Source organism: Rousettus aegyptiacus, unplaced genomic scaffold (assembly GCF_014176215.1).
Source record: "Rousettus aegyptiacus isolate mRouAeg1 unplaced genomic scaffold, mRouAeg1.p scaffold_m13_p_4, whole genome shotgun sequence".
In the NCBI taxonomy this organism is placed as follows: Eukaryota; Metazoa; Chordata; class Mammalia; order Chiroptera; family Pteropodidae; genus Rousettus; species Rousettus aegyptiacus.
Window position 1 is genome coordinate 84,648 of NW_023416307.1, and position 27,353 is coordinate 112,000.

General features: G+C 63.8%; 1 protein-coding gene and 1 long non-coding RNA gene across 8 annotated transcripts in view; one reads left to right on the forward strand and one right to left on the reverse strand.

Annotated features, from left to right (window-relative positions):
• Nucleotides 1-8,772: 8,772 nt before the first annotated feature.
• Nucleotides 8,773-11,833, forward strand: LOC107510185. The gene is made up of 3 exons (XR_001596742.2): nucleotides 8,773-10,050; nucleotides 10,168-10,313; nucleotides 11,275-11,833. It is a non-coding gene; the product is annotated as an uncharacterized LOC107510185 (long non-coding RNA).
• A 771-nt stretch (nucleotides 11,834-12,604) lies between these two features.
• PDE9A (phosphodiesterase 9A) overlaps nucleotides 12,605-27,353 on the reverse strand; it is a 57,720-nt gene continuing 42,971 nt past the window's right edge. The window contains exons 9-19 of one of the 7 annotated variants that reach the window (XM_036219158.1): nucleotides 26,543-26,617; nucleotides 23,852-23,938; nucleotides 22,865-22,969; nucleotides 22,633-22,715; nucleotides 21,405-21,561; nucleotides 18,510-18,623; nucleotides 16,817-16,921; nucleotides 16,075-16,203; nucleotides 15,562-15,657; nucleotides 14,829-14,901; nucleotides 12,605-13,349 (exon numbers count right to left, since the gene is read on the reverse strand). In XM_036219158.1, coding sequence (XP_036075051.1) covers nucleotides 13,186-13,349; nucleotides 14,829-14,901; nucleotides 15,562-15,657; nucleotides 16,075-16,203; nucleotides 16,817-16,921; nucleotides 18,510-18,623; nucleotides 21,405-21,561; nucleotides 22,633-22,715; nucleotides 22,865-22,969; nucleotides 23,852-23,938; nucleotides 26,543-26,617 — 1,188 coding nt within the window. In that variant the 3' untranslated portion in view covers nucleotides 12,605-13,185. Of the gene's footprint in view, nucleotides 13,350-13,860; nucleotides 14,905-15,561; nucleotides 15,658-16,074; nucleotides 16,204-16,816; nucleotides 16,922-18,509; nucleotides 18,624-21,404; nucleotides 21,562-22,632; nucleotides 22,716-22,864; nucleotides 22,970-23,851; nucleotides 23,939-26,542; nucleotides 26,618-27,353 lie in introns of those variants that run through there. The other 6 variants (XM_016143466.2, XM_036219162.1, XM_016143467.2 and 3 more) reach the window with 6 other exon arrangements.

Genomic DNA, 27,353 nt, shown 5'->3' on the forward strand with positions numbered 1-27,353 from the left:
TCACTGCCCTCGACATAAGATCGTGTGGCCGTTCGCCTCAGCTCCCCAGCTTTCCGAACCCGAGTCCCGGAGCGGAGATGGCAGTCCCCGCGTGCTGGCCCTGTGCCCGGTACAGCTTGCCAGATCCGGTCTGGCCTTACTACAGTCCTGTGTGGTCAAGGTCTCTCCGCAGCTGATCCCAGCATGAAACCCGCTTTGACCTTGAACACAGGTAAATGCTCCCACGGCCCCCGAACACCCCGTTGCAGAGGGAGGTGGGTGAGACTGTTCGCTATGAGGCGCTTGCCCGGAAGCCATTGGCTACCCGTGGCTTGACGGGAATGGCGACAGGTCAGAGGTCAGTGCTTGCCGGTGGGGTACACGTACTCCAGGAGGCCGTAGCCAGCTCGGGGACCAGGTAGTCCTGGCACGCCGGGTCCCAGAGCGTCGAAAAGGAAGGAAGGCCCCAGTCCCTGGCCTAAGACACGTACCCGCAGACACACCGGGTGGAGACGGGGCGAGGGGGAACCCCGGCCACCCACGCGCGTGCACGCGGGCGCAGCACGGCCCGGGCCAGCAGCCACGCTCGGAGGGGGTCCACCCGGCCGACGGGCTCGTCCTCGGAACGCGCGGCTCCCGCGTTGGAGGGCCCGCTGCTGCCGTCACTGATACGTCTGGGGAGAGTTCACACACACACCTCTGCCTTTCGCAGATCCAACATCTGTGATAAACATACTCAGGAAAATGGGAAATGAGAGTCACTCCCTCTTCAAGAGAAGTTGCGGTGAAATATCCATTACGTAAAATGGACCCTTTCGGCCATTTTTAAGTGTACGGTTCGGTGGCGTTTGCAGCCACCACAGGGTTACCTCCTCGACCCGTGGGAGCCCGCACATTGGTGACGGAGCCGGCGTCTTACCTGGCGGAGCGGCCACGGCGTCCCCGCCCGGGGCAGGAGCCAGGCCCCAGGGTCCAGGCCGGTGCGGCCGCCCGCGCGGGGCCAGCGAGCAACACAGCGGGCCGAGGGGCAGAGCCATCTCCTGCCGAGGCCGTGACGCCTGTGCGGAGAACCCGGCGAGGGGCCGCGCAGGCTCGCGAGGCGGGATCCGGGGCCGGGGCCGCGGCCTTCACGGAGGAGCAGCCCGCCCCGCGGCCACGGCACTGCTCGGGAGCATGTCACGAGAAGCGCGCGCGCCTCGGCAGAGAGGCGTCTACACAGACCCGAAAGGCACAGAGTGGCCCGTCCTCTGCTCTGGCCGCAGGACGAACCTCTGTGAGTACGTCAGTTTTTAGTCAACTTCAAATTCAAAGCAATTCCAGTGAAACTATTAGCCATTTTATGGAGTTCGGCAATTAGATACTGAAGTTCACATGGAAAAACAGACCTACCAAAGTGCGAGGAAAACGCAGAAAATCGAGGAGGGGGCCAGCAAACCCCAGGACGCTTCCACTTCAGACAGGTGCGGGCGCGAGAGCGGAATGGCGGGGTGCGGCGCGCCCCGAGTGCGTGCGGGAGCCGCGCCGAGCAGCAAGGCACGTCCCAGAGCACGGGGCCCAGGGGCCTAATGAAACTGCCGAGCGCCTGGGTGGCCGTTTGGTCAGGGTTCAGGTCAGGTCTGTGTCTCACTCCGTACGTTAAGGATGAAATCCAGTCACGTCGGGACGTGAAACATGAAACCACACCAGCACCGGGGGAAAATACGGCCGGAGTCCTCGCCCGCTGCCGGCGGGAAGCCCGCCGCGCATAGCCCAGGGCCAGGGAACAGGAGCCGCGAATTCGACTTCCGACCAGCAAAGGTATTTTGCACGATGAAAACCCCACAAAATAAAAACTGACCTGACAAACTGGGATAAATGGTTGCAACACATACCACAGGCAGAGAGCTGCCCCCGTAACATCCTGAGCACGTTGAGCCCTTTAGAAAACGAGACAGAGGGTCCGAACCCAGACGGAGGGAGGGGAAAGTCGTGAACAAACAAACTACAAAAAAAAGGTAATGAAATAATGCTCACAGTCCCTCCTAACTCGAGAAATGCAAATTAACGTGCAAATGAAAATGAAAATGAGAATGGGGGCACAGAAGTGGAGAAGCAGGGTTCAGGGGGCTACGTGGAGTCCTGCTTACAGCTGGGCACATTGCTGCCCAGCCAGCGGATGGCGTTTCCCCAACATCAGAGGAAACGCTGTGCCCTGTTCTCCTCCTGGGAGGCAGGCATGCCGGCTGGTGCTCCAGCAGTCCTGTCGGCCCACGAGGCCCCGCACCGGGGTGGGCAGAGCAGGACGACGCGTGTTTAAGGAGCGCGGGCCAACACTCGTTCCGTGGCAGGTCTCGCTCCAGGTATTTGTCAAATATTGACTCATGCCGCCCTCTGTTGCAGCCCCCGCTGTGCCGAGGTGTGCCCTCCGCCCAGGGGCAGCTCGCCAGCCCGCAGGCGAGAGGGGCGTGGCCGGCGGAAGCCACGCCCCGTGCCCCCGACCGCCCCGCCCCACGCGCGGCTCCCCGCCCCACCTCTGCCCTCGCCGAGGCTCCTGCCCGCCTTCCGCCGCGACGCCGTTCATCTTCCCCTTTAGACACAAGTTCGTCTTTCCTTTCTTTCTCTCGCCTGGTCTCTGCCTTCTTCCCCCATTTATGGCATTCCCACTTCCCTCATTTACCGTTGGAGGACAAACATAAAATCTTAAAAGCACGTAGAGATACACGCTCGGTGACCCACGTGGCACTCGCGGACTGACGGCTGACAGCTCAGTAGCGATGGCGACAGCTGTGAGGCGGAGGGAAAATCTCAGTGTGGGGGCGGGGGGGGGTGGGGAATAACCGCCAGCCTGGGACTGGGAAACCTGGCTCAACTGTCCCTCCGAAGCCAGGACGAAACGAAGACGTTTCCCAACAAGCAAAAACCAAGAGAGTTACCGGGAAAGGAACCTCGACCGCCGGGGGAAGGAGCTGAGACGCAGAAGGCACCGGAAAATGTGGGGGTGCGAACAGGTACCGACTGCGAAACAGCAACAACGATGATGATGGTGAAAGAGCCGGATCCGGGCCGCTGACCCACCCGACTGGCCCCGGACACGGGGCGACGGTAACGCGCGGAGGGAAGGGCCCCTCGGAGTCGCACGCCCGGAGGTGTCTGCGGCGAGGTCGAATTAGCAACCTCAGCCTTTGTTAATCTAGGTCTGCAGTGAGAACGTAAATGGCACCAGGAACCGGCGAAATGGAGTAACTCAAATAGTAGAGAGAATAAATGAGATTAACAACGTCTCAACCTAGAAAAAGAGGGAGAAGCGGGGCCCTGGGAGAGCCCGTGGGCGTCGCCCCTCTGCCCAGGGCCCTCCCCACGGGGCCTCTTCGCCCCTGGGGCCGGCGGTTTTCCAAGGCCCACACCCCCAGGGCAGCGAAGAGGTCCGTCCGGCCCTTCCTGGGCCAATGCGCCACGCTCGGGGGGGGGGCAGCCTTTCCCGCCGTGGCCTCAGACTCCATCCGGGGACTAATTCCCATCGAGTGGCCAGTGACGCACGAGCGCATCGACTTGCCCGTATTTTTTCTACTTTTGCTTCCGCCCTGGGTTGTTCAGCGTCCCACCTGCCGGAAGAGGCTCAGAAGGTGCTGTCGGTGTTTGTAGGTCGGGCGTCGCCACGGGCCGCGGCTTCCTGCCTCCCGACTGCATCTAATAACGGACACGTTCTCAACGGAGAGGGGTGGACCTCTGATGGCGTGTCTGTGGGCGACGTGGGGGCAGGAGGGCCCCGCGGGTCCCGGGGGAGCGGCACCTCGGTGGGGGGCGGCCGTGCAGAGCGCCTCACCCGGAGCGGAGACAGGGAGCCCCCCTCATGCCCTGGGGAAGACAGGCAGGTGGGACGTGCGTGCGCGCACACGTCTGTGCGCTCGTGTGCGTCCGTGCGCACCCGTGTGTGTGTGCGTGTGTGCGCGCGTGTGTGTGCACACTGCATCTGGACCCCTCGCCGGCAAGGGAACTGCTCACAGCGGTCACTCTCGGTCACCTGACCCAGAGAGCCCTCCCCCAAGGTGCCTGGGGGGCTCTGAGGCCCTGTCCTTGCTCCCCACTCCTCCCCCAGAGCCGGCTCTCCCCAGCAAGGCCCCTCCCGCCACCGGCTGCCCAGAGCCCTGTCTTGAAATCACGCTCTGTCTCACATGTGCAGAGGACCACGTCCCCGCGTTGCTTCAGAACGCAGTCTCTCTCCTGAACTCTGCTTTTTCAGCCCCCGTTCCATGCCCTCCTTTCCAGAGGACGGGACGAATCCACTTCAAAGGGAGCGATCGCCACACAGTGGAGTCGATGCTCCAGCCCTCGGGGTCTCCGTGAGCGTGGCCAAGGGCCGCAGACCCCCAGGAAGCCCCCACCCACCCTCCTGGTTCTCAGGCAATCACTGAGAGCCAGTTCTCTCTGAAGAGCTAATTTGCCGAGTGACTGACTCTCTTAATTGTTTCTTCGCACTAATTCGTTTTAGCCGAGCAGTTTTCAGAGTGCTCCTGTCAGGGTATGCTGAGTGCCCCTTCCTCTCTGCCTCTCCGCCCTGGAGCCCTGGAGGTGGAGGGACGTGGGGGGCGGGGTGGGGGGCGGAAGGCTCTGGGGAGGACACTTTATGCGCATAACCTTGATGGTAAAGAGTTCTGATCAACCAGTTCTTCATTAAAATAATGTCATAAAACAAATTTCATAGTGGAGGGTAAATTCAGGATGCGAGCCGGTGATGTATTTCCCATAAATGTGCTTTTTATCTTAGGGATTCGCGCTTCCGTGTTTTCAGTCTGCAGGTGTGACAGAGGGCTCGGCACCCGCCCGCCCTCTGCAGCAGGAGGCCTCCTCTTCTCCTGGGAGGAGGCATCGTTTGCCCGGGATCCCTGGATGCCGGAGAGAGGTGACTGAGTGTCTCTGGGTGGAGCCTCATTCACAGAGTCCTGTGCAGAGGCTCACCTGGGAGGCATGCCCTTTGCCTTTCTGCTGACCTTCTTTCCGCCTGGAATGTGGTCACAATGGCTGGACCTGCGGTGGCCATGTTGGGCCCATGAGGTGACCTTGATGAGGGGTCCTGAGAAACTGAATATACAGCCCGTGTGTGAGAACAGGACTCGCCTGTGGCCTGCCCAGGAAACCAACCCTTCGCCCCCAGTGGCCAGCCCGGGGAGCCGGCCCGCTGGAAGTCCCGCGGATCGGGATGCAGACTGCCATCTCTAGTCGCCAGGTCAGGAGGCCGAGGGAGAACCCCCAGCAACGCCAAAGGCGCCCAGAACTTGATTAATCCCCGACCGCTTCTCCACTGTCGTCTGTTCTCAATTTAGGACTGAGCGGAGAAAGCCACCGTGCACCCTGACCGAGCACGCAGGGCACCCCACTTCTGGTCAGCCCGCCATGGCTCCCCCGGGCCACAGCGCCCATCGGGGCTCCCCAAGAGCTGTCCTCTTCTTCTGCCTGTGGGCGTCCGCTGATCACAGGGACAGGGGCTTACTCCCTGGAGGGCCGGCCTCGAGTAAACGGCTTTGCCGGTCTCCCTGGGGTGGGGATGATTTATTACCGTGATGCTATGTGTTAAGGACGTAGACAGAAACAAAAGGGCCTTGAGCTCTGATCACATGGGCAGCCGCCGTGATCAGGACCGTGTGCGGGAAATAGAATTAAACACAGCCTTGCAGCCCAGGAGGCGTCCTCACGAAGGTGGGGGAGAGGGAGAAGGCCGGTTTGTACTGAACGAGCACTTAGCCAGAACGTGACGTGTGCCCGAGGACGCCTGCCAACGAGACCGCAGAGACAGAAAGGGACCTTCCTCCTGGGCGTGGACGAGTGGCTGCGACCCATTCACCTTCACGTTTCTGAGACGAAACCGCTCAAGTTCTCATTCCTCCCTGACTGGAGGAAGGTCCTGCGACCTGCCGTCAGGGGCCGGCTGAAGTCAGGCCGCCTCTTCCCCGCAAAGTGGGAGATGGGCCACTGTCTTCCCTGACGGTTCCGTGTCAGAGAAGCTGTGAGGTCCCGAGTGTCGGGAGCCGTTTTGAGGCAAGACTAACTGCCAGCAAAGCTGGGAGTTTCGCAGAGCTGGCAGTCTGTGTAGTCTGCCGGCTCGGGAGGGGGCGCACCTGGCTTTGGGGGAGAGAAACCGAATGTTCTTCGATCATGGGAAAGAGTATGATAAGATAGCCACAAAGTTTCCTGAGTAATTAGCAGCGATTGTTTGTGTACTTAGAGGTCTTTGCTTCTTACGCACTCTGTAGGGTATAAATATGCTGTGCTGAATAAACTCGGGGCTGCAGCGGTGACTGCGCGCCCTCCCGAAGCGCTTAGGCTTCACCCCCCTTTCAGGTGCTGTTCGACTCTAGCCGGCTGGCTCCGGCACCTGAGGAGTCACCCGTGAGGCTGGCGGGGGGCTTGTTAGCATCCCACCCTCAGCTGCCTGTCTCAGCACCGAGGAAGCCGCCGCTGTCATGTTCAAGCCACTCTCATTCTGATTTCTTACAACCAGCAGCCCAAACGATATCACACAGCGTTTTTGTCCTTTCTTTCCAAATTTGGAAATTCTCTTACCTTTGAGTATTGCATTTTCCCTATTTTTTAATCCTCTCCTCATAGAAAATGTGTTCAAACTACTTCTCATTCTAGCTTTGTTGTCTAAAGTTTTCTTCAATTTTTCCACTGTTATCTACCTGTGTTACAGAGGTAGCTTCTAGTTCGTTAATTCTCTCTTCAGCTGTGTCCTGTCAACTGTAGAATCCTTTGTCACATTTTTTTTATTTCAAGGAATCATAACAAACATATCTAAGAATTTTGTTTGCTTTTTAAACTCCTCTGCTTCTTTAGAGAATGGTAAATGACACTGTCTTGTGTGTTGTGAATGCCACTCCTTATCCATCAGCTGTTCCAGAGAAACCACTTTAATATAAAGGCAGGCAAAAGGATGAGGAGGGGGAGGCTGTGTCGGCACAGAGTTGTATGGAAGCCAGAGTGGCGATGTGAGGACGCGGGCGAGGCTTCAGTGTGAGCACCGCTGCCGGTTTGCAGGGGGACATCACAGAGGGGCATCACGGCAGGGCTTCAGGGCACACGGCGAGACCCCGGAGTGTGGACACACGCGCTCAGCGGCCGCTGGAGGCGCCACGCAGCCCTCGGGCGAGGCCGGGGCGAGCAGGCGGGGCTCCCCGGCCCGGCAGTCGGCGCCCCGTCTCCTGCAGGCCCCATGGGGCTGGGCCATCTGCGCGGGGGCCCGCTGGTTGCTGGTTGGCGTTTCTTGTTGCCATGGGGATCTCAGCGCCACACACTTCAAACTCCTGCAGCCGTGGCCGCAGCGGCACCATGGTTAGAGTTGGGGATCCGGGGCTGGAGGGCTCGTCCCAGGGGCCCTGTGCCCCCTCAGCTTTCGGGTGTCCCTGCCCGCCTGCCCCACAGGGGGGGTCCCTCCCCGAGTCTTAGCCCCCCCTGAGAAGCACCGGGTTTGCTCCGGCCGCCCCTCGGCGGTTCAGTCCTCGGCGCGTGGAGGGGTCTGGGCAGCACGCGGGGCTGGTCTCTGGCCCCCGTGTCACCCCAGGGCTCGCCCTGGTCTCCTGCCCGGTTCCCCGTCTCTCTCGCCAGCAGCCGGTGGGGGCCCTCGGCAGGGAGCGCGCAAGTGGGTGCAGACTCCCCTCATTCAGGGAACCCCCCCGCGTTTTGCAATTGTCACACCAACCGGCCTCTATGAATTTCTTAAACTTTAGCCGCGTCTTTCTCGTCCATGTGCCAGCGGCCCGTGGCCTCCGTCCCGTGCCCCGCGGAGGCGGAGCAGTCCTCCCTCCTCGCTCTGCCCCGAAGGTGGCCGTTCCCTGCCGGAGCGCGGCTCTCCCCGTTCCTTGGTGACTCATCCGTCCGATGGTCTGGAGGATTATCTGGCTTGTCGTGTCCTTGGTGTAGGAGTGTCGTTCCCACGGCCTCCTGCATCCCGTGTGGAAGTGGAAGTCTCCAGCATGCACGTGTTTTGAAGCCCAAGCTTAACCGGTTCGCCCCGCGAGCTCATATCGAGTGGGAATTCACACCGCAGGAGTCCCGGGTTATGGCCGTGGCCCTCTGGGCTACACGGCGCACGATGAGGCCACAGCGGGAAACAGAGGGCCCGGAAAACTGGCTCACTGAAGGAAGTTACAACGCGGGGGACAGGCTTAGAGAGCCCTATCCACGCGCTGGCCACACAGGCAGCGGTGGCGTCCCTTAGGTCAGGGAGGGGAGGGGAGGGAATTTCGTGGGGTCCAGAGGGGGTGGCTGCACGCAGGGAACTGGGGGTGCTGTGGCCCTCAGTGAGAGATCCCGGCCAATTCGTGGCTAGAAGTGAAACAAGCAAGGACACCGAGTAACCCCACCCCGCCCGGACCAGCGGGGGCTCGCCCAGGCCGACGGCGCACGCCGCCCAGCGGCAGTGCAGGACCCACGCTCTTCAAATGCCGCGGACCGCAAACCGTGCCTCAGCACGTGGGGCCGCTGAGGCCACGCGGAGTGGGCTCGGCCTGGGTGCCAAGGACAGGAAGGTCTCCCGACGGTGGGAACTCAACCACACACTTCCAAATAGCCCACGGCTCAGAGAGAGTCTCAAGAGACATAAGAAAGACGTTGCGCTGAATTGAAATGGAACCATACCGAATTCAGCCGTGGGAAGCAGCCACGCGGGGTCGCGTGGGGAGTTCGTGGCTCTACATGCTTATGTTAGAGGAGAGGGGGAAAACTCACATCAACGACCTAGGCGCCGCCCTCGACTAAAAGAACAAAATAAATCCAAACGAGCAGAAGGAACAAAAAAAAAAGCAGAAATCAATGGGATTGAATACAGAAAAAAATAATAGAGATCAATGAAACAAAGAATTGGTTCTTTGAAAAGATTAATAAACCTCTAGCAAGACTGGCGAAGATGCAGCGAGAGACACACGAATTACCAAAATCAAGAATAGAAGGGCACGCTCCCGATCCTGCAGACGTCCGAAGGATAGTAAGAAAATGCTTTGAATGACTCCACTCATACATTTTACAACTTAGACGAAATGGACCAGTTCTTCGAAAAGTAAAAACTAGCAAACTCACTTATGAGATGGGTAATTTGGATAGCTCTACAATTATTAAGGAAATTGAATCAGTAATTCGAATACTCCCCCCAAAAGAAAAATCCTAGACCCAGATGTTTTCACTGAAGAAATCCTCGTGGCTTTTAAAGAAAAATGAGCACTAATTCTGTACAACCAGAAAAATAGAAGAGCAGGGAGCATGTCCTCGCTTAACGGAGAGAGCATGTCCCCGACTCGAAACCAGGCGAAGGCAGCATGAAAAGGGAAAGTCACAGACCAATGTTCCTCACGAACGTGGATGCGAAAGCCTGGGCAACGTATCAGCAAATCAGGGGATCACTTCACAGACAGCGAGTGAATCAGGGTCACAGGATAACAGATCAATACACAAGCCAACTGCATTTCTATAGACCACGAACATGTGGGTGGTAAAAACACAGGGCCATTTATACAAATGTTTAGCCACTGCGCTGTACACCCGAAACCAATAAAACATAATACTGAATGTCAACTCCAATCGAAAAATAATTTAAAAAACATATGAGCAAATAGGATTCAGCAATCTATAAAAAGAATTAAGCACTATGGCCAAGGGGAGCTTATTTCAGGGATGTGAGGCTGGTTAAATATGCAAAAACTACTCAATGCAATCCGCCACTTTAACAGGATAAAGAAGAAAAAAACATACGATCATATCCATCAGTGCGGAAAAAGCATTTCTATAATAAAATGTAGCAAAGCAAAACATAACAACCATTTACTGTAAAATCTCTCACAAAGTCGGGAACAGAGGGAAACTCCTCAAGTTGATAAAGAGCATCTAAAAAATTATACTTAATGTCGACGGACCGACATTAAGCGAGGTAGGGCGGAGGCAGGGGGCCTGCTCCAACCTCCCTTGCTCAGCGCGGCCCTGGGTTCCGGGCCGCACGACCGGGCAGGAAAAGGAAGTGGAAGGCACACGGCATCTTCCCGAAGACCGAGGCACTGGCGAGCTCTGCAGCCGGAGCGGTGGACAGCGGCCCCCTCGCCGGGGCTCCTGGTACTGCGCGACCCGCCACCCTCGCCCCGGGGCTGCTGTGAAACCCTCTCGGAGGCGGTGGTCTGGGGGGGGGGGGTTGGCGCCGCCTGCCTTCTACTTCCTGTTTCCTCTTCCAAGCATCCTTCAAGGTGACTGCAACGCTGGAAACCCTTCCAGCTGCAGACAGGAGCCCTGCGCCCCACGGTTGTACCCGGTGAGCTGTACAAACGACAGCCTGGTCCCTGCCGTTCAGATCTTTCGTTCGCTGGCTCGGTCACCCGTTGGTGAGTCAGCAAGCGTCCTTGAGCGCCCGCTGCCCGCGCGGGCTGGGCACCGACGGGAAGCAGGGCCCTCCCCCTCCCTCGAGTCTGCTGGCGCCCCCACCCCCGCCCCTCCCAGCTCGCCCGGTCTTTCCTCGTGGCTCCCGCGGGGGCCGCTCGCCTGTCCCACATGGCCGGCCGTGTGACAGCGCCTGGGTTCCCTGACGCTCCCTGGGCCTCGCTGGGTTTTCCGTGGCTCTGACTCACGAGCAGCCCACCCTGGGGGCTGACCCTCCCCTCCCCGGGCTCCTGTCAGTGGGAGTCGGGGAGGGTCACGACGGGAAGGTCAGACCGTGAAGGTGCGGCAGAAGGAGGAGGTCGGGTGGCTATTTGTGGAGCCAGTGCACCCGCCAGGGAGGTTCCCGTGAGCTCGGCTCGCCTCGCTGGGTCGGGGTGCTGGTGGGTCCTGGGGAACCAAACACCCAGTTACGAACGTCGCCCACAGATCCGACTGAGCCCCGGACACCGGTCCCCTGACCGCGGTCTCAGTCCAGTGAGCCCCGGGGGACCTCGGAGGCCTGCAGTCGGGGGGACCGTTAGGACCGCGGGGCGTCTGGGGTCTCCAGGCGGGGCCGGGCCGCGCGCCCCCAGGCTGGGGCTGCAGGTGACACGAAGCAAGGCTGCTGTTCACGGGGTGACGTTTCCCTGACGGTAACAATGGAGGGAAACGGTACCGCCTGCCGCAGGTGAGAGACGAGCCCCGCCGGGCAGCGGCCGGGCGCGCAGCGAATTCACGGCGCCTCGGCCTCGTCTGACCGCCGCGCCTCGGGCTGCTCTGTGGCCAGGCCGCCCCGTCCAGACGCGGCGTCGTGCCTGGCCACCTCTGAGCAAACGGTGACACAGCTCGCGCTGGAGGACGCGGACGGCACCCCGGGAAAAGCCGGCTGTCGTTTCACCCAGAAACAACCGTTTTTCCCTCCGACAGAATTGGGATCGGACCCCACATTCCATTTTGCGTCCGCCTTGCCCAATCTAGCGTTATTTAATGAATATTTTTAAATACAATCTAATGCCCTGGAAACACGGCTTTCGCTTCGGCTGCGGGCGACAGACGGGCCGCGCTTGCGTGAAATTTCTCTCACTCGTGAGACGCCGTTACTGCCTTCTTTAGCGTTACCTGAAACTCAAACTCTCCTTTGAACTTCTTAGAAAATCGAGTGACCCCGCCCCCCCACCAGGGTAAAGGCCACACCCGACACTTTCCGCGAGCGCCCGGGGGCTCAGAGTGACCCCTGGCATCGTTTTTAACACTCCTGTCATGTGCGTTTTCTGCTAGGCCGTGAGGACGAGGACGGGGCCGACTTTCAGAATCAGGGCAGCGGAGACGCGCCGGGGACGCGGGGCCCCGGGCTGGGGTGGGGGTTTGAGGGTGCAGAAGGTCACTTGCCTACCCCCACCCAATCTCCCCCCAAGTTTTCCCCCCATAGTCACGCCGTTCTCAGGTCCCGTCTTTAAAATAAAACAACTTTTATTTATTTATTTGACTTATAAAAGTAAAATCAGTCACTGTGGAAAGTCTGGAAACCACGAGGAAACCTGTAACCACCCCCACCGCCCGCCCCACGTGTGGCGACCTCAGGGCCGGCCTCTGTCCTGCGGCCGCGGCCCCCACGGGCGGATGCCGCCTGTCCCCGCGCATCTCGCGTCCTGAGGGACGGAAGCTCCCCGAGGCCTCGCCTGGCCCGAGCAGAGGCGAAGCTTCCGGACGTTTCCTCAGACGGCGCCCGAGCCCGGGAGGCAGACGATGCTGGGGCCCACCCCGCACGCCGCCCGCTGCCCACCGGCCTCCGGCTTCGCTCCGTTGCGAGCGTCCACTGTGTGCGGCCCCTGCCAGCGCTCAGGCCCAGCGACAGGGCCTGAGCGAGTCCCCAGGGCGGCCGGGACGAAGCTCCACACACCGGGCAGCTTAACCCAGACATTTCCTCTTAATCCCGGAGGCTGGAGTCGGGGCTCAGGCGAGGGCCGGGCCGTCCCTCCCAAGGCCTCCGTCCTCGGGAGCAGATGCCGAAGGCATGGCCGGTCCCAGGACGGTGTGGCTGTCACCGCGTGCTGCACCTGGCAGCAGTCGGCCCCACCCCGGTCTGGAGACTGCGGGGCACAGCTGTGTCTCGGCCCGAACGCCTTACCCTTCACGCCGACTGCACACGGGCCGTGGGTCAGCGGCCGCGCCCACGCGGGCCCCCACTCAGCCAACCGTGTGGGTGCCTCCCGGTGGGCGTCCAGCCCTGGGCGAGCGGGCCGGCCAGCGGGACAGCGCCTCGGCCACGGGCTTGGGGGCCGGTCTGTGGCACAGGGGGCTGGCGGGCGGGCGGTGGAGGGGTTGTGCCCCGTGCAGGCGGGGGTGCGCGTGATGACATGTCTCTGTGTGTGTGTGTGCGCGTGCGTGCATTAGTGTGTGTGACTGGACTGTGATCGGGGCAGAGTTTGGGGAGGTGGGCGCCCGGCCTGATTTAGCACAGCGTACGTGGGAGGTGGTGTCGGGAGACCTCTCCGCCGCGGGGGGCGCGGGCGATAAACCTTTGCGTGCAGGCGGACTCGCGGGAACGCCACGTTTGGTTGTATCCTGGCCAAGGCTGCCGTATGTCTCAGCTTTAGCGGAATTAAAGGGAAAAACAAAAACAGGAAGAGATGTGGAGCTCGAGGCTCCCGTCCAGGCTGGGCCAGATGCAAGAGGAGACGGGGAGACCTTGTGGCGAGGAGAGGGGGCGATACTCTGGCATTCGCCAAGAGGAAGGACCACTCCGAGGCCAAGGAACCAGCTGAGGGGGTGTCTGCGAGCCTGGATCACACAGACGGCCTCGAAGCTCGGGTCACAGGTCGGAGGCTCTCGGGGAGGTCACCCGTCCCTGGGGAGGGGGGCGGAGATGGGCCCGCAGCCCCAGGAGGCTCTGGGCAGTCGAAAGCGGGTGGGTGGTCTCTCAAAGCCTGACCATCCACAAGCCGGGGTCAGGTCTCCCTCTGTAGGCTCAGCGCCACCCAGAAAGTCCCCAGTGCTTGTCCCTAAAACAAAGCAGGAGAAAAAGGACAGCTCTGTCCCCTGAGACGGACGCCCTCAGATGCGCTGAGTCCACCGGCTCCTTTTCTTATCTGAGAATTATGTTCAGCCCCCACCTCCCAGCAAACGGGCGCCAGCCCGCGGTGTGCCTGTCCTGCGTGGGCTGCACGTGTGACCTACAGTGTGACCGAGCCGCCTCAGGCCCCCACCTGCCCGCACACACGCCAGCGCCCCCTCGCAGCTCACAAACACGGGACACGCGCGTCCTCGGGCTCCGGGCAGTGGTCTGACATTTAATGCCGAGTTTACATGATGCGCGCATCACGTTACACTGGACCAACGCTCCGAGGTGCATCCGCAGGCAGGCGCAGCGCCCCAGACACACCCCGGGAGAGAGGTGGGCAGACGGCACGACTCCACCCAAGAAAAAGTGCAGTACCCATTTCTGTATAAGAATATATTATTTCAAAGGCAGTTTAAAAATAAAAATTCTGTACAGCATCAAGAATTCTTGTTTGTTTGGTTGTGTGTGTGTGTGTGTGTCGGTGAACACAACGGTGCGCGTGGTGCCCGGGGCTGGGGATCGGCTCTTCCCGGCGGACTCTCGCCGCCTCGCGGGCCAGCCAGGCGAGGACACTGGCGGGCGCACTGGCCTCCTTCAGGCGTGGTCTGCTCGGAACGAGAAACGACCCCCCGTTTGCTTTTGTCGGGGTTGGAACGTGTAGGCGAAACCCGCAGACTGCGTTTGAAAAACGGGGCCGATGACCTATCGCCGAACACGTGCCGGCAGAACGAATCCATCCTGATCCTTCTTCCGAGCCAAACGCGAGACCCGACGTCCAAACGAAGAGCCGGTGGGCCGAGTGCTTCCCGCACACCAGCCTCTGCTCACGCAGCTGCGGGAGCCGCCGAGGAGGCGATTCATCGTCACCTCCACCTCGGCGGTTGAGGTGCCGGGGCCCGGAGACCTGGGGGCGCCCCCCACGTCCCTGGGCTGGCAATCAGCGGGGCCCCGACTCCGAGCTCCGCTGGGTTTGTGGGACGCCGGGAGCCGCCCCCCACCACAAAACCAAACCCAGCTTCCCGTGCCCGGCGCCTTGCATGCTTTGCAAACCGTCCTTTACTGGTCGGTTTATGAAGGACCCTCACGTGACCCTTCAGACACGTGTGTGGGGGCCCCTCAGAGGCAGGGGGCCTCACGGGGCGCGGGCTGGATAAACGGCTCGTGCCGGCAAGTGCGTGGGGCTGCGCTCACGGCAGTCGGCCAGCGCCCGCTCCGGCAGCAGCGGTGGGAAGCCGTCTCCCGCGAGGGCGGCGCACGCTGCCCGCGGACCTTTCCCGTCCGCCCACGGGCGTCCCTGCCTTCAGAGCCTGATGCCGACTCCTCTGAGCGAGGGACAAACGTTTCGCGCATTCGAAGGTGTTCGCGTCCCCGCCCCCCTCGGAGCCCCCAGCCCCGGGACGTCACTGCGGCGGAGGGTCACCTTCGCTGTTTGTCCCATCTCTGCGTCTCTCCCCCGACTCGTCCGGGTCCCCACGCGCCAGGCCCTCCGCCGTCTTCTGCAGGGGGACAGAGCGGAACGAAGGCCAAAGTCAGGCTCCAGGGGACAGGGAGCGCCTGCCTGTCTGTCTGACGGAAGACGCTAAACGCGGCAGCGGACCGGCGCTCAGCGGGGTGGGGGTGCCTCAGTGGGGAGGCCCCGACCTGCCCTGCGAACAGCGTCGACCCCCAGAGCACCCTGCGGCCAGGCCCGGGCTGCCCTCCTGACCCCGCGGGTGGACGGGCCGAGCCGCCCTGAGTCTGTGGCCGGAGCCAGGTGCGGGGGGTGGTTTTCCCGGGGAGCATCTCCTCCCACCGCTCGCCCTGAACAAGGCCGGCCCTGGGGCGGGAGGAGGAGGGGGCGGCGTGGGGCCCGGGAGCTGCTGGGGGGGGGCTCGGGAGCTGCTCAGGGGGGGCCCCGGGAGCTGCAGGGGGGCTCGGGAGCTGCTCAGGGGGGGCCCCGGGAGCTGCTGGGGGTCCCGGGAGCTGCTGGGGGGCCCGGGAGCTGCTGGGGTCCCGGGCCCTGTGGGCGCCGACGCTCGGTCGCATCTCGGCGGGCACCACCGTGACCACGCCTGACCGCCCCGGATCCCGACGACCGAGCCGGCCTCTCTGGGCGGCCTTTCCTGCCGCCCGCTCGCCCCGCCGCCCGCTCGCCCGCTCGGCCGCGGCGTTACCTCCTTCCTGGCGTCCTCCATCCGCTTTAGCTCCTCGTAACGGTCCCTGGACGCCCAGAGGGGCTGCAGCATGATCTCCTTCACCACGGGGAAGAGCTGAGGGGGACCCGGGTTTGTGCCAGGCCACCGCGAAGGCACACACAGCGCGTGGGGAACGTGCCTCCGCCCAGGGCCCAGCCGCGGCAGAATTGAGGTGACAGAGGTTTCGGAGTCCTGGGGCCAAAGCGACCAGGGCCCCTTGTGCCCGCCACCCACTTCCAGGGGGCCGGCAGGTGGCCACGGGGCCGAGGGAGAGGCTCTGTGCAGGGCTGCTGGGCCCGGGCCCGGGGCCGGGGGAGCCTGATCCCGCATGCCGCGGGTGGCCTCCCGGCGGGTCGGAGGGCAGCGCAGCTCCGTGTGCGCGTGCGTGAGCGTGTGCGTGCGCGGGTGCGTGAGTGTGTGCGTTTGTGAGCGTGCGTGTGGACATGAGCATTTCTCACTGTCATGTCATCAGATGGGCTGACAGATACTCACCTTGGTCACTGTTTCAAACATTGGGATGAGGACAAACTTGATGAATCCAATTTGGGCGGTGGCTTTGGTCACTTTGTCCCTGTCCATGAACGGGGCCACGGGAAGGCCTTCCGACTTCTCGCGGTCGCTCTGCGGGGTGTGCAGCAGACGGCAGCTTAGACAGAGAAGTCCCCCGGGGCCCGGGGGACTTGAGGGTCACTGTCCTTCCAGGAAGAGAAAGAGGAGCTCACGGGCCACCACCGAGCAAACCACCCCGCACCGCGTAAGTTCACGGAAATTAGCCGTGGCGGGACGAGAGCCGCTCGGAGGCTCACCCGGGCGTCCGCTGGGCGTGCAGGGCCACGCCCAGGAGGGCGGAGTGGAGGGGACGGGAAGAGCCTGAGTCGCGGGGACGCCCCCCGGCAGCAGACGCTCGCGGACACCCCGCTCGCCGCGGCGCACCCTGCGGCGGCGGCCGGCGCTGGCCACCCTTTCCGGCATCGTCCGCGTCGGGCTGGCCCCGCTTCCGGTCTCAGCGCTTCCGCGGGCTGCAGCCCCAGGCGGACGGCGTGGCCCCCAGCCCCGGGCGCCCTCGGCCTCTGCGGCCGTTCCCTGACCTGCAGGCCGTTCGCCTTTCACGTCTCAAAGGAAAACCTATTCCGTGCTCGACGTGCGTCCGCCGTGAGGGCCGTCCGGCTGTCTGCCCTACACGCGCGCCCGCCTCGGCCGCCACGCACGGAACAGTCACGCCGAGCGCCCTCACCTGCATGAAGTACTCCTCCAGCAAGCAGTCCACCCAAGGCTCCGCGACTTCCATCGGACGCACCTCGTTGGAGATGTCGCAGCATTTTATCAAAATCATCTTCAGCTGGAGGAAGAGACTTGGAGTCGGGCGATGGGACACGGACCAGACCCCACGAGGAGGACGTGGCGGCGGCGGCGCGGGCGGGGGGCGCTGAGCTCCGCTGCCCCCTCCGGCCACCTGAACCTGACCGGTCCCAGGGCTGAGAACGCACGGCGGATTCTTCTCACGCGTGTACTTTAGCTCTAAGCACTCTTAGCATGTCTTCTCTGGGACGCTTCTGGGTTTTGCCTGCCCATGTTTTTGGTTTGCAAACCCTAAGACCCCTGCATACGTCTGCGTCGTTTATTTCTAGCCAAAGCCTCCAGACTCCTTCTGAGTTTGCTCGACATTAGGAAGCAGAGGTTAAAAGGGGAATAAAGGTGCGCAGTGCTGGGGTCTCCCCTCCCAGCGACACGTTAAACACGGGGTGAAGGGGACCCTCTCGTAAAAGCAGGGAAGGTGTGGCCCGGGTCCCCAAAGCGCAGGGGAGCAGGAACCGCGGTGCCGCCTGCTGGCCCCGCGGGCGGGCGGCCTCTGGATTCCTCCGCACCCTCCAACCCAGAGCTGGCGAAACTGCGCCCAGGCCAGAGGCGGCGCTGGCTTCCGTCCTCGGCGCTCACGCCCGGTGTCTTCCCCGGGTCGGCCGGGGCTCTGCCAGGACCCTGTGCCCTGTCCGCCTGTGTCCCCGGCCCACGCCGTCCTGCAGAGGCCTCCCCTCCCTCCAGCCTTCCCGGAGGCCCCCGCGGCGTGGCCCCTGAGTGGCCGCCTCCGGCTCGTGCTGTCCCCCAGGTGGTGCATGTCTCGTCCTCCGAGGAGACGACGCCCTCTGAGCCTGGCGAGGGCCAGGCACGCAGTGGGGCCTCCAGCGGAGTATCGTCAGGCCAGAGCGTCTGCACCTAACCTGGCCAGGTGAGTGCTTTCGGGCCTGGCCGTGGAGGGCTGACACCTGGTGGCCTTGCTGTCCTTCTAGCACAAATGACTGCCACCTGGAGTTGCCAGTGTGGAGGGTCAAAGCATTGGCTGCCACGTGGGGTCTGAGGCTGATTGGGCATGAAGGCCCATGGGCCTCGAATCCGCCTGGGCCGGGGAGCTCGGCGTGGCAGAGGGTGGCTGCGTCCGGCTCGGCGCCTGGCTTAGCCTCGCTGAGCCTCGAGGAGACGGCCACCCTTCGGCCCTTCCCGCGGTTCCCAGAGACTGACCCGGCCTCTCTCGCTCCAGGAGGCAGGCGGCTCGGGGCTCTGCCTGGCGGGCCTCTGGGGAGGCTGCTCCTAACACTGGGCGTGGGGCCGGCCAGGGCCACATCCCGGCCCCGGGCCTCAGCCGCGGGGTCCACGCTGCCCTCTTGGGGGCTGGCACGGGAGAAGCCACTTATCCTTGGGAGACCAGAGCAAGATGGAGTCTCCTCGCCCGCTCAGCGCCTTCAGGCCGGAATGTGATGGAGGCTGGGGCGGGGAGCCCTGCAGGCGGCTTTCCTGACGGGGGACCCCGGCTCTACAGACGCCTCACTCTGAGGCCGGGCTGAGCGCCTGGTTCTCGGTTTCCAGTCGGAGCTGGGGGGAGCGCCCATTCGCCAGCCACCCCCCAAAGGCGTGAATAAAGCGAGTCTACTTACGAGGGTCGTGTGCTCCTCACAGCTGTAGTCAAAATCCTCCATTTTTTCTTTGAAAGAATCCATGATTTCTGCATGCCTGGCCATGTCGGTGGCCAGGATCAACGTGATCATCCCCTGAGCGGGGAAAGAGGGACACGTCAGCAGCGGCCGGGCCCCCCCGCGGCAATGCGCCCCGCGCCCCTGCTCGCCTGGTCCCGACGCGTCCCTGCGCCAGCGCTGTGTGTGTGTCTGAGAATCGACCTCCTCGCTTTTAAGATACAGAAACCGAGACGTGAGAGGCTGGGGAGGCTGCCCGGCCGCAGAGGGGGGGCGGGGGGCTGGGGTGCAAGCCAGCTGGGCGCCCGACGCTTCGCGGGCTGTGTCCCTGAGAAGCGCGATGCGCCGGACAGCAGGCTTCGCCGAGGACCGATGGCCTCGCACAGGGCCGATGGCCTCGCCGAGGACCGATGGCCTCGCCCAGGGCGATGCAGCCCCTCGGCTGTGTAATCAGAGATGTGGTTTGCCTCTTCCAGATCTTGTCAGGGGTCAATGACCAGTTTTCCAAGGGCATTTTTTCCCTATTATCTAATCTGTATGCGAACATATGTGCTTACATTGCTTGGGAATGCTCAAACTATGGTTATGGATAATAGCATTTTTCTATTAACAGATCTGTAAATGAGGATGAGTTTTTTAACATAAATATTTTATCACCTTGTTCATCAAAGATTGGTTTAGAATACAATTCAAAACCCTGACCATCCACCCATCCATGCACTCACCCACCCACTAAGTTATCCACCTCCCCATCCGTCCACTTGTCCACTCATCCAACAACCTGTCTGTCCGTCTGTCCATCTACCCACAAACACGCATCCCACCAACATTTACAAACACACGTCCGAGCCGACGACGACGATCCACCCTTCCCAGGAAACAAAGCCGCAAGCACCAAACGCGGGGCCCAGACCGGTTGGCGCAGCAGCCCCGGCGCGTTTCGGGGAGGCGACCGTCACCTCCCTGCGTAATGAGAAGGGTCTGCGCCCGTGGGAAGTTTGCCCTCGATGACAAACTACTACTAAAAATTGGGACAGCTGATTTTACTCTCAGAAAAAGTCACGTTTTCACGTCAAAGTGTGTGAGACAGGACAGACGTGTGTCCCCATGGTGGGCGGCGTGAGGAGGGGCCCATCTGTGGGTGGCCACTCCCGCAGGCGCCTCCTTCCTGGGGAGCTGCTCCGAGGTGCCCCGGGAAGGGCATTGTCACCGGCATGGGGATGCCAGGTGCTCGGATTCTCCAGGGCCCTGTCCAGGCCTCCGGGCAGCCGCTTCAGGGAAAGGCTCCCTAGGGCTTATCAGGGCTCTGGGTGGCCCGTGCTTGCTGGGCAGGTCCCTAATCTTGGGGGAGAGGCCAGGACAGCCTGGGACCGGGGGGAGCATTGCCTTGGAGCCGGTGATTCGACTGGCAGCGACCAGGCCTGGCGCTTAGCCCTGAGCTTCCCGGGGGCGAGGACCGGCCGGGGGACGGTGTGTCCTCCGACGCGGTGACGTGCGTCAGTTCTCCAGCAGGGAGGTGACCGGGTGACAGACACGTCACCAGGCGCTTCCTGGGGCACGGACGTGGAGCTGTCCAGCGGGGGACGTCTTCGTCCGCGGAAGGCGGCGCCTGCGCCAGTGTCCCGAGGCCGCCGCACAGACTGACAGGTGACCCGGCCCAGGTCCGGAGGCCCGAGGCCGAAGCCAAGGCGCCCGCCGAGGCGTGGCGGCCTCGTCCTCCCCTCCCCCGCGGCCGGCGGCCCCCGCGGCCCTCGGCTTCGTCCCAGCCACAGCTGCCGCGTGGCCTTCTCACCCACGTGCCCATGTCTTTGCCTCTTTGGCCCCCTCTGGGGACACTCGTCATTGGATCTAGGGCCCGGCTGCAGAGCCTCCGCTCAATGACGACGGCAAAGCCCCTTTACCAAACGGGGCACAGCCGCGGATCTGGGGGCAAGAGGTGGGCAGCGGCGGCTGTCATTCGACCTGCAACGTTCTTCCTGGAGAGCACCCCGGTACCTTCCCTCCCCTGATGACGGAGGGTGGGGCAGAGCGGCAGTCAGCGGGGCCCCCCGTGCGGAAGTGGGGTGAGCGGTAAGTGCCCGGCTCAGGATGGCGGACGGTCTCGCCCCCCTCCCGGTGTGCCCGAGAAGCGGAAGGTCGCTTGTCTGAAGTGGGCAGGGGGGCCGACGGGTCATGGGGTGACGGGGCAGCAGCCAGGGGCTGGGGGTCAGCGGTCAGGGTGGTGAGGGTGGACGCAGCGGGCTTGCCTGTGCTCCCTGGGCCACCGGCCCTCCGTGAGCCTCACTCCGGGGCTGTGGGGCGGAGAAAAGACTGGCCTCAAAGGGTCAGGCCCGACAGTGCACACGAGGCGCTGGCCAGTGGGGCCCACACCTACATGCTGAGGGCGCGCAGCTCTTCCCGGGGTGCTACCTGGCCTTGCAGGAGGGGGGAAGGAGGCCGGTCCTCCAGCCTCCCTGGCAGGCGGCGACGTGACCGGGAGTCTCTGGGCGCCTCGGCCACTGGAGAGGAGGGTCTCGTGTGGCTGTGCACACCGCCGCCCCGACAGCCTCACTCCGCGTCCAGCACGCCCTCTCTCCACACACCTGTCTGACTGCCCCACACACCTGTCTGACTGCCCCACACACCTGTCTGACTGCCGCACACACCTGACTGCCGCACTCACCTGTCCGAGCTGCCCTCCCCACACCTGTGCCCCGCACACCTGTCTGACTGCCCCACACACCTGTCCGAGCTGCCCTCCCCACACCTGTGCCCCGCACACCTGTCTGACAGCCCCACACACCTGTCTGACTGCCGCACACACCTGACTGCCGCATTCACCTGTCTGACTGCCCCCCACCTGCCGACCGCCCCGCGCACCTGTCTGATCTGCTTGAACCCCTCGGGCTGCACATTGGCGAAGATGGCGCACTCAGGCCGGGCGAGGATCTGGAAGGCCACGGCGCAGTGGTGGTTCTCCAGCGGCGAGATGTCGTTGTAGCGCACGGCCAGCTCGGTGCGCGCGTTGATCTGGTACCTGGGAGGGGACAGGCAGCCTCAGATGCCCGCGCGGCCGGGGACACCGGCCAGGCAGGGCACGGCGAGGTGTGCAGGTGGTGCTGGGGCCCGCGAAGGGCCCTCGCTGCCCTGGCCGCCCGCCCCCCGGCGGCCCTGGACCGAGGCGAGCCAGGTCTCGCGGCCCCACCGGGTGGGCACCGCAGTAAATCTCGGCTCCCTGCCACGGAGCCCTGAAGGATCCGCCTGCAAAAGACCCAACATGCGCAAAGGCGGACATCCGGGAGAGGAATCAGGGTGCGCTTCCCGCCAGATGCCGTGGTCGAGGCCACCGTGCGGGAGGGGGCGTCCGGGGGCTCCCACGCCCCGAGTCCACTCTGGGCCTGACGGGCGGCAGCAAGGTGGTCGGGGACACTTTCAGTCATCACGCACGCAATGACACTTGGTGCACAAACGCACGAATTTGACGAAGTGACATCGCTATGGACGCAAACCAGGGCCACACGGCAGGGACCTCAGCAGTCAGGCGGGGGGGGCTCTGCGCCTCCCCCGGCCCCTGTGGGGCCCCCTCGACCTCGGGCCATCTCTGCCCCTGGCCCAGGCCCAGCCCCTGACTTGCTCCTGCTGGAAATAGGCTGGGAGGCTGCCGTGGGGGGGTGGGGGCGGGGGGTCCGGATCCAGAGGGCGGGGTGCGGTGTGCTGCCCGTGTACAGGCCTCACCTCCGCTTCGGGGAAGGGAGGCCGGGACCACCGGGCTCCGCCTGTGTGAAGCTGTGGCCCATAGCCTGGACCGTAGGGCGTGGCGGCCTCTCGGGGTTCGGTAACCTGGAAGGGTCCCATGCACCAAAGCCCAAGGCCCTGGACCAGGCCCAGCGGGCGCTGTGTCCTGCGAGGGTGGGGGACGGGGCTCGGAGGCCCCGGCCTGGGGCAGGCCCAGCGGGCGCTGTGTCCTGCGGGGGTGGGGGACGGGGCTCGGAGGCCCCGGCCTGGGGCAGGCCCAGTGGGCGCTGTGTCCTGCGGGGGTGGGGGACGGGGCTCGGAGGCTGCGTGTGGGCTGCAGCCGAGTCCCCGTCACAGGGAAAGGGGCACGTACGTGTTGTTGTATCCTGGGTGGTCCAGGTCGTGGCAGATGGCTGCGGTCATCAGGACCAGGATGTCCATCTGCGAGAACTTCTCCTGGGTGGGGGAGGGGTGGGGGTGGTCAATGGCCACACGGGCAGGACGAAGCCCCCGCAGCGCCCGCCCTCTGGGGGGCAAGGAGGGCGCCGAGGGGCGGTCCCCGGCGGGAGCTCCCCCGCCCCCCGCGGGGGCCCCCGCGGACCCACCTGGAGCCCGCAGAGCCAGATCATGCTGTACATCATCTGTGTGACGCAGAAGCAGTGCCGGAAGTTGTGGAAGGGGTTGTTCCTGTAGTTGTCGTGCACGCAGAGCTGCGGGGCCGAGGGCGGCACTGAGCTGCGCGGCCCCTGCCCCGGCCGCCGCCCCCGGCGCACCCTCCCCGCCCCGCCCCCCGCCGCCCTCTGAACTCTGTTTCCTGAGCAGGACGGGGCGCCCGACGGCGGGCGTGGGAACCGGCTGGGCTCCTCCCGGCTCTCACCCTGGGCTCCAGGACGGGGGTGTCCCCAGAGGGCGTCCGAGGAGCCACGCGGGACACGACGCCGCGGGGCGGGCGAGGGGCGCTCGTGTGACGGGTCCCCGGTCCCCGCCACCGCCAGGCCTTCGACAGGCTTTTCATATCTGGTTCTGAGCAACAATGTGTTTAACAAGCAACCTGCTAACCACACACACACACTCACAGACACACACTTCCCCCAGGCACACTCGCACACTCCGGCCGCCACGGACATCCACACACGCACGCTCACACACTAGCACGCACACATGCACACTCACACACTAGCACACACTCACACATGCACCCTTACACACTAGCGCACACACATGCTCACACACTAGCACACACACATGCACCCTTACACACTAGCGCACACACATGCTCACACACTAGCACACACACATGCACCCTTACACACTAGCGTCACACGCTCACACACTAGCACACACACATGCTCACACACTAGCGCGCACACACGCTGCTGTGCGGCGCACGCTGCTGCCCTGCTCCCCTCCTGGTCCTCCACGTGCCCGCTTGGCAGAGCAGGAGCCTAGGGGTGGGCTTTGTGCTGGGGATGCAGCCTGCACCTGGCCGCGTGTCCTGCAACACTCCCCTGGGCGCTGGGTGGCATCAGGGAGGTGCCCAGGTGGCCACTTCCGGGTGGCTCACGAAAGCGAGTTCAGAAGGGGACACTTACCAGCCACCTCTTGAGCGTGATGGGGTTGATGCTGAAGTCCCTGACCAGGCCGAGGTCGTGGTACATGTGCTCCAGGCAGCTCAGCATCTGTGGGGACGAGAGCAGAGCATGGCTCCCGCCCACAGGCCCGCGGCCACCGCCGTCCCGGGAGAAGTGCACGGGGCCAGCCAGGCAGCTGCTCCAGGCCCGTGCCCACGTGAGCTCCCCCCTCCCAGGGGCCCCCGGAAGCACAGCCTGGTGACTCCCAACAAGGAAGTGGGGCTTCGAAAGTGCAGTCGGGGTTCAGAAGCCGACGGGGCTCTGCGCCAGGGGGCGAGGGGGCTGCTCCAGGGGAGCTCTGTTTATTTCCGCACCCGAGACACAGCCGCCATGGGTCAGCGTCAGTGCGAGGCCCGGGGACACGGCTCCCCCTCACGCAGACCTGGGGGCGGCCTCAGAGCGGAAAGGCCCTTCCTTTCCCTGCCTGAGCCCGGGGACAGCGGGCTCTGACGGTCACGTCCCAAACACGCTGCCCCGTGCCCCTGGGGCCCGCTGGGACCGGAGATGCCGTTTGACGTGTTAGCTGTGGTGACCGGGAGGTGAGCGTGTTCTGGGGACGTGTCCCCTCCGAACCTGACCTCGCTGACCGCCTCTTACAGAATTCCCTGCTCAAGCTGAAACACAGTTCGTTTTCAGTGCCAAGGAGGATTTATTGCCACTGTTGTGATCTATTTAAACATCGCTCAGAGCTTTGGAGCTAATTAAGCTAAGGAGGAAAAATTAAATGGTTTTTAATAAACGAGAGCTTGACGAAGCAGACTTCGCTTTCTGGGGAAGCAGGTCTCGGATGCAGAGCCCGGGGAGATGGCTCTGCAAGGCAGGGACAATCCGGGTGCCGCCTGGGGGCGCACAGCGTGACAGCAGGGAGCGCTCCCCGACCCGGGGCCGCTGGCCTGCGCCCTGCCTCCCGCCTCCGTCTCATCTGCTAGCCCCCTGCCCCCGCCCCCCCGCCCCCCCACCTCAGGGCACAGTGGGCTCAGGACCAGGGGCCGCAGCCCCGCCCCGCCGGCCCGGGCCGCGCTCCAGGCCGCCCAGACGGCCTGCGTGAGATGTCGGCCGTGAAACCCGAGTCAAGAGTCGGACCACAAACAAGGCCATCAGGTGCCACTTCTAGGGCATCCATGCCGGCTTCGGAGCAGAAGTGACGCATCTGTCCCCCGAGGTAGCCCAGGCGCCTCGGCGGGTCCCAGGCAGGTGGCTGCGCCATGGGCGTCCAACGGGGTCCTGACTTTGGGCGTCTCTGGCCTGTCACCTCGGTTTCTTGGTGCTGCTGAGATGAGCCAGCAGAGGCCCCGGGCCGGCAGGTGGCCACGGGGGACAAGCCCGCCTGCAGTGGGCGGCCTCGCTGCCCCCGCCCGGGCCCCGGCGGCCACAGTCCACACGCCCCACGTGCAGGGAGGCGGCGGCCTCGTCGCGGGTGCGCGGACCTCAGCCTCGCAACGTCAGGGCACGTTGCCTCCCGGGCCACCCAGCCCTCCGGCCCCGCGCCCCCTCCTCTCCGCTCCCGCTCAGAGGACGCAGGAAGGGCAGCGAGTGCCCGCTCCCACGAGCTGCTCGGTCCTCGGGGGCTGACGTCAAAATGGCTGTGGGGAGCGTGACTTTTCTGGGAGCCTCCGGCACTGGTGCTCGTCCGCCTGTTGGAAGCAGGAGGCGGCTCGCTGGAAGCCACCCCGTTGTGTCCGTCCACTTGCTGGTGGACAGGCCGGCCTGGGTCCCCTGGGCAGCGGGAGCCGTTGAGGCCCGACGTCCTCACACGTCTGAGACCTGCCGCTCGGCCCCCAAGGCCACACTGTGTCCATCCCACAGCCCGGCCCCTTCCAGCCGTGCAGGGACCTGCAGGCGAGGCCGGCTCGCTCGAAGTGCCCCTGCTCGCCGACGTCCGTGATGCCCGGTGGCCGGACATCGTGTCATCAGCCCAGTGCTGGCTACAGGACAGCCCCGCGGACACAGCCCGGCTCTTCCCGGGGTGGCCGTGTGGGGCGGAGGCGGGATCCACGTGTTTCTGGTTAGTGTCCCCAAGGCACGGACCGTCCACTCAGGAGCTGCAGTCCGCGTGCCCGGCGTACACTGTCCCGCCGCCGGCCCCCGGGGGGGTGGCCCCTGCCGTCCTCGGCCAGGTGGGGAGCTCGCTGAAGGGGCCCGGCTGCGCGTCTGTTTCTGAAAAGCTTTGGCAGCGTGGGGTCCACGACGAGGGGCGTCTCGGTCACGCGGGGTTCGGAGAGAGAGGCGTGTGACCAGACCACACAGAAAAATCTCCATTTTTGTGTTTTCTCAGCAAAAGGGACATTTCAGAGATCAGCTTGCCGCGAGGAGGCCCGCGGGCCCGCGGCCGCGTGGAGCCTGTGCCCGCGGCCTTCTCGAAGTGCGGCTCCCCACCGAGGCCGGACCTCGGGGACGTTCCGCTGCACAGCGCGGGGCGCGGGGCGGCAGCCGCCCCGGGGACTCGCTACGGCTCTCAGCAGAGGGTGCTCGTGGGGTGACAGCTGCCCCGCAGGGCCCAGGGTCCGAGGCCCCTGCACTCACCGTCCGCCCTCTGCCCGACGCCCCCTTCCGCGTGCTGCCTCCAGGGCCCCCCCCGAGCCAGTTTAACTAAGACTGAGAAGAGGGGGCGAGGGGCAGGGGCCCGGGGACGCCCCTTGGGGCTCCGCTCACCTCGTTGGGCTCCCAGAGCCAGACGTCGAAGGCGGGCGTGCGCAGGGCCTCCATGGTCTCCGGGGAGAGCAGGTACTGCAAGGGACGGGGGCCTCAGCTGGGCACTGCACCCTCGGCACAGCGCTGGTCCCCTCGTGGGGACGGCGGAGATGTCCTCCCTGCCTGCTGTCTGCTCTCGGGGTCACCTGGGTACGGGCTCCAAGGCGCCGTGCTGTGAGAATTCTGGAAGGGGTGAACTCTAGGGACCGCGGCCAGCAGAGGCAGGGCGAAGCCCAGGGCATGACCCGCCCGGGGTGACGCAAGTGACCCATCTCTTGATTCCGGTGGACGTCACGTGACTATAGAAGTTTGTCGAAAGTCACCGCACTCTAAGACGGAAGCTGAGCTCATGGCACAGAAACCACAGCTCAAACCCGACTTGAAAAAATGACTCGGTACAAGCCCAAACGCTGGCCGAGCAGCTACTCTGACTTTCTCTCCGGGGCACCCGTCCCCGGCTTAGCTGTGGGCCAGACCAGCACAGCTCGCTGGGGGGGCTCAAAGCCTGAGGGGGGTTCCACGGGACGGCGGCCTCTGGCACGTCGGGGCAGGAGACAGAGGCTGCGGTTTTGCACGTGAGACAGTCACAGGGCTTCTGCTCACCCGTCAGCGGAAGGCACTGTCAGGTGACACCATCCTGAGACTCCTGGTTTGGAGCCGTTTGGAGCCCCCCGTCCCTCCCCCACCCCCGGGTGCTGCTGTTCAGCAGGGGTCTCTGGTGACTGAGCGATCTTTCGTGACAGAAAACTAAAACTTCTCCTAACTGTGTGCT